The 11,404-nt window shown below is 35.3% G+C and overlaps 1 protein-coding gene across 2 annotated transcripts; it reads left to right on the top strand.

Moving 5' to 3' along the window:
* Nucleotides 1–5,459: 5,459 nt before the first annotated feature.
* Nucleotides 5,460–10,911, top strand: LOC102604512 (E3 ubiquitin-protein ligase UPL5-like). Of its 2 annotated transcripts, XM_015305209.1 has the most exons (4): nucleotides 5,460–6,555; nucleotides 6,643–7,210; nucleotides 9,684–10,273; nucleotides 10,451–10,911. In XM_015305209.1, the coding sequence occupies exons 1-4, from the start codon at nucleotides 5,548–5,550 to the stop codon at nucleotides 10,712–10,714; spliced, it is 2,430 nt and encodes an 809-aa protein (XP_015160695.1). In that variant the 5' UTR covers nucleotides 5,460–5,547; the 3' UTR covers nucleotides 10,715–10,911. The 2 variants fall into 2 exon arrangements, with proteins under 2 accessions (XP_015160695.1, XP_006367055.1); XM_006366993.2 differs by having other exon boundaries at nucleotides 5,460–7,210.
* Nucleotides 10,912–11,404: the final 493 nt, after the last annotated feature.

Genomic DNA, 11,404 nt, shown 5'->3' with positions numbered 1-11,404 from the left:
CCGCATACCTATCCATTTGCAGAAATATCTGCAGGCGATTTTCTTCACCAAATACTTGCAAAAATATCTAACAAACACGCCCACCTGCACACCGCTCCTTTATTAGTGTCTTCTTCAAATATCTTTTTGTTTTTGTTTTACCTTAATCAACAGATTCACAAAAAAAAATAAAAAATTACTCCTATGTAAATATTAAATTCTTTCGGGGAAGAATCTCATGAATTAATTTACTAAGTAAATCTTGAAATGGATCTATTCCTAAATTTCTAAAACAATTTTCATCATTTTTCATCAATTTACGGTAACTATTTTTATTCATCATCATTGGATGTTTAAGTTTCAGAATTAGTGGTTGAAAATGGGAAAGAAGAAGAGAAAATAATTTAAAAGTCAACTAAATAGGTTTTTCACGCTTGGTCAACGATTGTATTACACTCAATAAGCCATGTAAGCAAAAAGTGTCAAAATGACACAACGATTCCCTACATGAGGTGTCTAATAGGAATATTGCCCAGTTAAGGTGTCTAAGTGAAAACTTGTGCCAACTTTAAAGGGCCACCGATGGTTAGGCCAAAAAGTATAACTAAGGATAAATATAACTTTTTTTAAGAGTACAAGGCAAATATGACCCTTTTCCGTAGAAATTATATACAAATAGTTTTCTCAAAGAAGAAAATTGAGTCCACTAAATGCATAGTGTGTCCTTAAAGAAATTATTCCCCTCAAGTACCCGAGGTTAATTGAATATATCCTCCTATGATAGAACGATCTTATCCACCGATGTATTGGTACCTAAAACCACGATGTCCACCAACAGTAAAGCATACTTAAAATACTAGATTTAGTAATAGAAGAAGAAGTCTAGAAATTCATTCATTGTTGTATAATGATGGAAAATCCCTCTATTTATAGATAACAAAGAGTATTGCGAACAAATTCTTATTGTGCCTTATTGAAAATGTCACAACTCTTTGAAAAAGTTACAACCCTTCATAAAAGTTGCAACTCTTGATAAAAATCGCAACTTTTTATTTAAGTCACAACTCTTCATAAAAGTGACAATTTTTCATTTTCCATTCATACCTTTTAAAATCCGACACTACGTTGAAAGCCAAAATTAAAATATTGCCATAAAAGAAAAAAAAAGTCATCTTTTAAAACAGACTAAGAAGGAAAATTCATTCCTTTTTTTGAAACGGACTAAATAGAAAAAAGGAAAAATTAGCTAATTAGTCAAAATAACTAACATAATTATTAAAAGTATCTACACTTCAAAATAATTATTTAAAATGTCAATATGTTAATTTAGCAAATAAAATATATAATATAATTCACTTCCCCTTCTTTTATTTCTCAGCTTAGTTCCTATCTTAACTCATATAAAGCCTTTATTTTAAGCACATAACTAATTTTTCTCTACCTCACTCACGTTCTCTCTCTAATTTTCCCGTGGTTTAATAATAGTGTACAAACCACACAAAATATAATTAACAAGGCTAAAGCCGCAGAGCGACAACATAAGCAAAGGTGACCTGCCATTTTTCCTTCCATTATCCCATTGAATGCCAACAAAATTCTTCTCATCTTCACTTTACTGTAGAATTTAGAATGACAGGAGTTCATTCTATGTGACTTAAACACTTAGAAAGTCGAAGTCTTGTAGAAAATCTTGATACAATTTTGTTTTTGTTTAAATCTTTCAAAATATTTGTTTGTTTAGTTGCTTAGTAAATTCTCCAATTTCGATTAGGGTTTTGGATGAGGAAAACCTGAAAGATCCTTCTCTAATGGTCGACTCTAAGAAGATTACAAGAGGCATTTTGCTTAATCATCAATTTTCTAGCGATTTTTCATCTTTTGATCTATACATGTAAGTGAATACAGATTCAAATTTAGGTTTGGTGAACAAAAAAATCGGGAAAAAGAAATATAGCATAAGAAGAGGAAGAAGAAAGAGAGAGTTAGAGAAGAAGGTTGCAAAAATTGTATTCATATTAATCTTTGTTTGCCAATTATTATTATTTTTCTCAGCATTTGTATTTATTATTAAGAACATTGTATTTATTTTTTAATTTGTAGTCATTTCAATAGGTATGCCAAATGAATTTGTATTTGTTAAGCATAGATGCATCATATTTCTTTCACAGTCAATTTGTATTTATTTTTTTTAGAATATTGTATCCTTCCTCAATTGATTGTATTATTTTCACTATGTATACTATTTGTTTTTCATAATCTTGTATCTTTTCTTAATGTAACACCTAACTAGAAAGAGCTAGAATTAGAAAGAGTCATTTTTGGAAAGAATGAAAAATATCTGGAAAATTGGTTAAGTTATATTAAGTTTGAGTTTTGGGTCAACTTCAAACGACCATAACTCCTATTTCAGGATGAATTAGGTGTGCTAAAAGATACCGTAGGAAATATCTTTGAATTATCTTTCCAACGCCGCAGAGGTTGCACGATTTTGAGTTCGTATGAGGGATATATGCCCATTTGAAGTTGGGTTGTCTAGATAAGGAAAGTCAAAACCGGATTTTAGAGGGGTATTGTGGTCTTTTCACTACCCAATTATTTAATTTCATTTTTGGTAATTAAGTTGGGGTCTAAATTGATTGGATTCAGTTTACGCTACATCAAAAGAGTAGGGTTTTTAGAGAAGAGAAAAGAAGAGGAGAAAAGGCAAGGAATCGTCAAGTTCTTGAAGCTAGGATCGTGGATTTCATCCAGGGGTGATCCCTACGAGGTATGTGAGATCACATAGTGTTGGGTTAGTCCATCCATGCGCCAATCATGATTAAATTCAGCGATTTGTGTTCTTGAAAGAAAAGTTATGAGATTCTTGATGTGTTTTGTTGAAAGTTTCGTTTGAATCTTGATTGTTGAGTTTTGGAGGAGTTCTTGAGGTGGTCTGATGAGATTTAAGGTTGTTTATGAGTTGTTTCTTGCACATTTTGGTTGTGTATTCAATTCTAAGTGTTTGGGAAAGGAACCATTCGAATCTAGAGAGTTTAGAGTTGAAAAACGAGCAAGGATTTTCTGGGGAGGGGGTCTAGGGCGTCGCGCTAGCCAGAGTGCCCCAACTTGTTTTCTGAAGTTTGGCCTCTAGGGCGCCGCACCAGCCAGTGCGCCCCAAGCCAGCGTCTGAAGTTTTGCCTCTGGCGCCCTGCGCCACTCAGAGCGCCAGGGATGCCAGATCTTCTACCCTTTCCCACTTCTTTTCGTTTGAGTTCCCTAGCAACGTACCTATGTTTTCTAGTTGATTTCTACACTCTAAGGTACGTCTAAACATCATGAAATCATCCATAAACATGAGATCATGAACCTTGAATCCATAATTCAATTCAAGGAAAGTTAAGAGTCAAGTCAAGAGAAGTTCATAGAGTTTTCCAAAAGTCTTTTACAAACGTTTTAACTTTGTTTTAAGGCTTGAGTTTTGAGTTGAGTAAAGAGTAAGAGTAAAGTTCATTTTCTTCAAAAGATTATACGGGAATTAAGTATTCCCAAGATTTAAAATATTTTCACATTTAAACAAGAAAGGAAACACCGATTTCCAAAAGAGCCTTTGAGCTAGTTTTGAATAATTATCTCAAATCACAGAAAAGATTTTATTTTTAAACATATGAGCTGAGTATTTTGGGAGTAGTATTGAGCACCGATGTGGAGACGAGTTCATAACAACTCAATGTCTCCATAAACCATGTAGCCAACGTGGGTAGAAAAAGGGTCATACTTTTTAGATGATTCCTTAGTGTTTTTTAGCATAAACTAGTGGATCCACTTAGTTGAGGTGTTCTATATTACGGCAAGTTATAGGACAGTTCTGGCAGCTTGGGCGAGACGTTGTATCATCATATTAGCTCATAGTTAAGGTTGTCGGTTAGAGAAACTCCCACAGTTTTACATTACTTGTTATATATGTATATTACGTTGTTTCTTATTGTTTTAAATGATTTATATGAATTGCACCTCTACTGTTGTTTTATATTGCATTTGAGTTGTGTATCCATGAGTTGAGTATAGCTAAGGTAAGTGTTCTTTTCAGATTTATTTCAAGCTTATGTCGTGTTTAGTTTTCCCCTCGCATGCTCGTACATTCAATGTACTGATGCCATTTAGCCTGCATCGTTTTATGATGCAGACATAGGTAACCAGGATCAGCACATAACGCCTCGTTGATCCAATTAAGCACTCAGATTCAGTTGGTGAGCCTTTTTGCTTTCCGGAGAATTCCCTTTTTATTGCTTTGATTAGTTAGTTCATTTGGATGTTGTGGGTCTTGTCCTGACGTCCATCTCAGTTGTTAGAGGCTTCATAGACAGTTAGTTAGTTCATTTGTCATTATCTTGTTATTGGCTTATATATGTTCAGATTTGAGTTGCCACTTTCGTTAAGTTAAATGTTTATTTCTAAAATATTCTGAGTTTAGTTTGAGACAGTTGAGTTATCTTGCATTTGAATTCTCTTCTTAATTCTTAAAGTCTTCCGCTGAGAGTCTATCCCGGGTAAGGGTTCGCTTGGGGCCAACAATGGTTCTCGAGTGCCAGTCCCGCCCAGGGTGTAGGCTCGAGGTGCGACACTTAAATAGTATTCATATGTAATGATTAGATTATATTGGGATACAATTAGTAATATTTTTGTAATACAAATAAAAGAAAAATATACTTGTCAGTCATGTAATACAATTTTGATCACTCAGATACAATTTTTAGTTTTCATTAAGAAAGTAAAATACATACATAACTCAACCATGAATACCTTTTTGTTATATGAATGCGGGTCTGTATTTATTGATGATTTTGTATTCAATTTTTGTGGAATACAATGTAGTTATGCATATAGGGTCATGTATACCTGATCAATTTTGTATTTCACCGATTATATCGAAGTTTCAGTTGGGAATTCCTTCTCCAAAGTTGTTCAACGAAATTCCATACCCATTTTCAAAATCTTCTTCCCAAACAGAAAAAACACAATTTAATTGAATTCACTTCAACAGAGATTGAGTATTATCATTGGAAGTTTAAGAATCAATATTGGAAACTTGATGAACCAGGGGATGGGTGCTCAATCATTTATTCTTGAATTTGTAATTGATGAGAATTTTAAGTGATATGTTCCCTTTTTAAAATATTCTCTCCCCTAAAATTTTCTTTTCTATAGTATTAAATAATTGTATTCTTTTAATTAAAACAAATAAAAAAACATAAATCAAATACATAACAAACTAAAATATTGGCATTTTAAATAAATAAGAGTATTAAAAAAGTGGTTTAGGGATCCTATTAAATTCTAAAATATTAAGTAACATTTTGAAAGTTTTCCCATAAAAAAATAATAGTATTTAAAAAAAAAAAGAAAAATATGTTAATTCTTTTTTTTTAATACTGATAAAAAGAAAAATAATTCATTTCTTTGGAATGGAGTAAGAATGAGTCTTAATAGGCAAGACACACACTTCCATTTTTGTCTGACTCATTTAATTTAACTGAACACTCGTTCAAAATAAGAGCTCAAACTCTTCCTTCCTGCTGATCAAAACTTCCAATGGCGTATCAGTTACACCACAATACCAAACGCAAGTTCGATGATTATGCCGCCGCAGATGCCTGGATGAGATATGACGAAACCCTTCCTCTTTCTCTCTCATCCCCCATTCAATTCTTCGTCCGTATGTTTTCCGGCGGCAAAACCCTGGTTCTTCAAGCCGATTCCTCCGACTCAGTTGCATCAGTTCACCGGAAAATCCAATCGATCACCGGAATTCGATCAATTCAATCGACCTCCGGTGTACCACGAATGGAACAGCGATTAATCTACCGCGGGAAACAGCTTCAGTTGCAACAAAGGTTATCCGAATGTGGTATACAAAACGATGACACCCTGCAACTCGTTGGAAGAATAAGAAGCACGCGCCATCCTCACACGTGGAGGCTGATGAATGACTTAAATTCGCTTATTCATGACCTCTGCAACTGCAATGACAACACAGATGTTAATGCTAATGTCACCTGTATGATGAAGATGCTTACAGATTTTCTCACAATGACCCCAAAGGATGGCGCAGATAGATCGGAGCAATATCTCCAAATATTTATTCACTCCTCTGTTCCTGCGGCTCTGGTAAAACTTTATGTATCTCCTTCTGAGACTACCAAACAAGCTGCTCATGAATGTATTTGCCAATTTATAGATTCATGTAAGACACTTTTCGCCAACCCTGTAACCGTATATAGGCAGTTTGCTCCTATATTGTTCGAGTTTTGTAAGATTCTAAGAGGGGCTGTGGGTGTTGATGATGCTTTGTATATATTTTGCCGTAGTAGTTTAGCTGCAATGATGAAGGGTTATGTCCATGATGTCAAGTGTATGTTAAGATTGCAAGATGTTTTTCCTTTTGTTCGTGAGTTGGCAACAATGTTATCGTGTGCTTTAGAATTGAGTGTGCAATCAGCTGAGTTTCTACAGTTATCAGACAGCGATGTGCGTGAGTTTATTAAGTTTATGCATCCAGTAAAGTGTGCAATACGGCGTCAACAAACATTTGGCAGTCCGGTCAGTTTCCCTTCCTTGATGCAAAGTGAGGCAGGAAATGAAAGAATTGAGATTGAAGGCGTGCATCGTGTATTTTGTGACTTGCAGGAAAAAATGGAGCTGTGTCTGAAGAAACTGGAAAGCCAGCTGGGTTTGATAAACAAAGAAAGAGGTGAGCCTATTGTAAGCTGTTGGCCCCTCTATCTTTTAATTCTTAAGGAGTTAGAAAGCATTTCAAAGTTGTATAAGGGTTTGGAGGAAATGTTTTGGGAGAAGATGAGGCAAAGAAGAGTTGAATTGTGCTTTCTGATGGTTAGACTTTCAAAAAGGTCTACAGATTATCAGTGGATTCTTGAGCACAAGGAGGTAACAAATTTTAAGATAAGGCAGCGGTTTGCCTTGAAGATGGTTCGAGAAGGGAGGCACAAGAACGAGGAGTTTTACGAGATGCTCATTTGCAGGTCTCGCTTGTTTGAACAATCATTTGAGTACATTGGACATGTGAATCCTAGGTCGCTGCGAGGCCAGTTGTTTATGCAATTTGAGAATGAAGAAGCTACCGGGCCTGGTGTATTGAGGGAGTGGTTTTCCTTGGTATGTGAAGCCATTTTCAACCCTCAGAATACTCTATTTGTTTCATGCCCAAATGACGGTAGAAGGTTTTTCCCAAATCCAGGTAAGCTTTTGTTGACATTTTGTTCTCATTTATACCTTCTGTTAGTTTTTGGATCTAAAGTTGTCGAGTATGAAAGATGTTTATATCTGATTTTTCCTCAAAAATAGATTAAGAGTATGAGATAGAGGTTGAATCTTTGTGAGTATGAGTATACGTATTATCTCTCCCTATGTAAACCATGTAAGGTTGCTTGATGTTGCTTCTCATACCCTCATAGCATCCTTTGAGGTTCAACTCTTTCATGAAACCCATGTCTGAGGGTTTTACTGCTTCATTGCTACATAAATTAAGTAATTCCAAAGTGCATTAATCTATTTCAAGTATTGGTAAGCGAAATGGAACTTGTATAAATAAAGATAAAGGAATGAGGACACACATGTTTGTGGAAGGAACTACAGAAACATGAACTATTCATTATTCAAGGGTTGAGGATAGGAAAAAAAGAGACCCTGATATGGCAAGATAATACCCGCTAAAAACGGAATTTCAGATTGTTTAGCATCTTTTTGTGTATCAAATCACTGCCACACTCCCCTTCTCAATTTGTTTAACTATGTAGCCGACCCAAAAGAAGGATAGAAAATCCTCCTTAGAAGGAAGAACAACTAGGACAGCTTTTAGAACAACTGAGCAGCAGCCCCAACCTACAGCCCAAGCCTTATACTGTGATTGGAAAGGACAAACAGATGGTCTATTTACTACCAAGTCTTGCTATACACTCTTGACCAAAGGTAGGTTATTCCCCTGTGTTGTTGGCCATGGAGAATAATTTGGGTGCCTAGGGAGGTATGTCTCAGATAGAATATTTTCTCGATGAAAGGGATACATATCAGCAGTAGGTGAATCATCTTTTCCTCCATTGCAAAAAAGTGGCGCATATGGAGCAGGATCTTTAACTTTACTAGGGTTACAATTGCATCATGCCAAGGCTGCAGCAAAATTTCTTGCAGAGTCAGTACAAAAGACATCTCATCATGAAGACTTGGGATACCAGTCCGGCAGCAATCTGATGGATCATCTAGAGAAAAGATACTCTTGGTTTGAACTCAAATGCTTCCTTTTTGGTATTTCATGGTAGATGTAAATGACAGTGAAACCATACTAGACTTCATAAGTTCATTTACTGTCCATCAGAAAAAGCTGAGTTTTTGTTTCCTTTTGTCACTTCTTATTGCTAGGTCCTCTCATAAATAAAATCTACATCTGCTCATCAGGGGAAAAAACATGAACAATTTGGGGATTGTTTAATCTGGACTAAATTGTTAGGACTAGGAGTTGGATGGTTTGACCAAAATCCATTTTGTAGATTGGAGGAACGAGTCGCTTGCGGGGGAAATGGTTCTTGTAGGTAAAAAATCAAAGTTCGACTGCAAATGCACGTTCATGGTGAAAGTAAATTGATTCAAGTGATTAAAAGTCATGCATTAAACGTACATAAATTCGACCTACCTTTTGGATGAAATTGAAGTGCACCGTATCAGCCAAATTCAACCCCAGAATCCAAATATTCAACAAATAATAATGAACTAATGGAATGACTCAGGCACTCAGCACAATATGCCACACCACAAGAAGCAACTTACAACAAATGATTTGAGAGAACTTGACTTCATTTAAGCAACTGAAAGAAATCATTGAAACTAAGGAATAAAGAAGTCGTTGCTAATTTGAGCCCTCACATTTGCTTTGCTCATTTAATTTTGTGTTGTGTAGAATATTCTCTTCTTCCAATAATTTCCATCCTTCCGTTTACAAAGTTTTAAGCAGTGGCTCTTTCTGTAGGACTTGCTAGGTTTTTACTTAATATAGTTTCTGGATTTGTTTCTTTTCATTTCTGTGTTATTGTCTGGATCTGTTAGAAGTTGGGATTTTGGAATAGGTTTCAGCATTCATTGTGCCTGGACAGATCCCTAAAGTATGTTGTAAATATGCAACAACTGATAATTTTTAACTCATTGTTTCTGCTTAGGTGTGTGCATGAATAGATGCTGATATATTTATAATGCCAGCCTGCTTGAGGAGATTAAGCCATTCTAACATGCTGAGGTTTTAAATTTAATTTTGTCTCGACTTAGTTCTCATGTTAGTATATTTTCTTAGTTGTGTTATTATTGATGTCCTATGGTTCTCTGATTCTCCAATCACACCAGGCAATCAGATAAAGTTCATGAAGTAATGATCGAAAGAGTTCAAGTCTTATTTATGGCCATATCAGTTTTACCTTGATATCTTTCTCAATAAAGTTGCATAGTGTACTTGGATTGTATGGCATATGAATGAGTATTCACTAGCTGTATTATCATTTTTTTCCTCGTTACAATATGCTTGAAACAACTGGGAATATACTCCATCAGAGTTCTATAGATTTAGGATGAATCTTGCACAGCTGCATTTATAAGATGGTTGCAAGCTGTTCGATATTATTCTCTCTGTTACAATGCAAATAATCCTCATCTGCATTTTGTGCTTGCAGCATCTAAAGTGGACCCCTTGCACCTTGAGTATTTTACCTTCTCCGGCAGGATGATTGCATTGGCCTTGTTGCATAGAGTACAAATAAGTATTGCGTTTGATCGTGTGTTCTTTTTGCAATTAACTGGAGAGGATATTTCGTTTGAAGACATTAGGGATGCAGATCCCTACTTGTACAGTGGCTGCAAGAAGATACTGGAGATGGATACGAAGATGGTGGATGAAGATATCCTAGGCCTAACATTTGTTTGTGAAGATGAAGAATTGGGATCCAGGAAAGTGGTGGAGCTTTGCCCTGATGGGAAAAATACGATAGTGAACAGTGAGAATAGGGATAACTATGTTAATCTTCTTGTTAAACACCGTTTTGTCACATCAATTGCTCATCAGGTAGCCCATTTTTCTCAAGGTTTTGGTGACATAATTACTGACCGACGGCTCCGGAAATCCTTCTACCGGATCCTAGATCATGAAGACCTTAACAAGATGCTTCATGGGAGTAAAACTGCTGTTTCTGTAGAAAACTGGAAAGAACATACAAATTACAATGGCTACAAAAAAGATGACCTTCAAATATGCTGGTTCTGGGAGGTACTTATTTCTTGTCTGCTCTTAGTATGTTTCCAGAGTATTAACTATCGAGAAGTCTACACCTTTGCCCCTTTGATCTTCTCTTTCTTCATTGTTTACGGATGTGGTAGATTACTGAACTCTTTCGAAGTTATTATCCCGGCAGCATTTTCAAAGTTTTCTTTTCTATTGCTGCAGATAGTTGGAAGTATGTCGGCTGAGCAGAAAAATGTGCTTCTCTTTTTCTGGACTTCAATCAAGTCTCTACCTGTTGAGGGTTTTGGTGGTCTAGATTCTAAACTTCACATCTACAGAACCTTAGACTCTCATGATTACTTGCCTTCCTCGCACACATGCTTTTACCGCCTGTGTTTTCCTCCTTATCCATCTATGGATGTCATGCAAAATTGTCTTAACATAATCACCCAAAATTATGTTGGTTGCAGCTTTGGTGCTGAGTGATGCGCAAATTTTTGGGTTGAACTTGTACATGTGATCTGTAATGTTCTTAAATAGATGTAAGAAATGCCAACCTTCTGAAATTTCACTTCCGTAAGAAGGTATCTTTGCTCTTTGGTCCTAGTAAGTGTGAGCAATGCGGCTTAAGCACTCTAGTTGCCTGAAGCTAAATTAAATTCAAATAGAAGCTTTAAACCTTTTTTTATGGTGTGCATTCTTCTAGCTTTTTGAGATATAAAATTAATAGTTTTCTCCTAATCAATTTTTTTCTAATTACTCCTTTTCAATTGATAATATAGTCAATCCATTTAATTTTACTTGTGACATAGTACTCTAGATATGTCAAACTTCTAACAATATTTGTTTTTTATATGGAAATTTTGCTTTTTCTACGAGTAGTATTCAATAAGCAAACCAAAATATTCGGTATACAATACTATTTTTTTTTAAAGAAACATATAGCCTATTGTTACTTTAAAATAATTGCCCCCACCCTCCCCCCGAATTTGTACGGATAAGACACCTACCTATTTTAAATGGATTCTTGCGTAAATATACCATTAGCCAAAAATGTTTTCAATTAAAAGATTGCATGTATATGTAATGTATCGATATTTGCATAAATACTGTATAACTGGGTATATATGATATATATAGCTATGTATCAAACTGTATATACATACATGTACGTTG

This window comes from Solanum tuberosum, unplaced genomic scaffold (assembly GCF_000226075.1).
Source record: "Solanum tuberosum cultivar DM 1-3 516 R44 unplaced genomic scaffold, SolTub_3.0 scf00720, whole genome shotgun sequence".
In the NCBI taxonomy this organism is placed as follows: Eukaryota; Viridiplantae; Streptophyta; class Magnoliopsida; order Solanales; family Solanaceae; genus Solanum; species Solanum tuberosum.
Note: the sequence above shows the minus strand (reverse complement) of the source record. Positions and strands in the feature narration are given on the sequence as shown.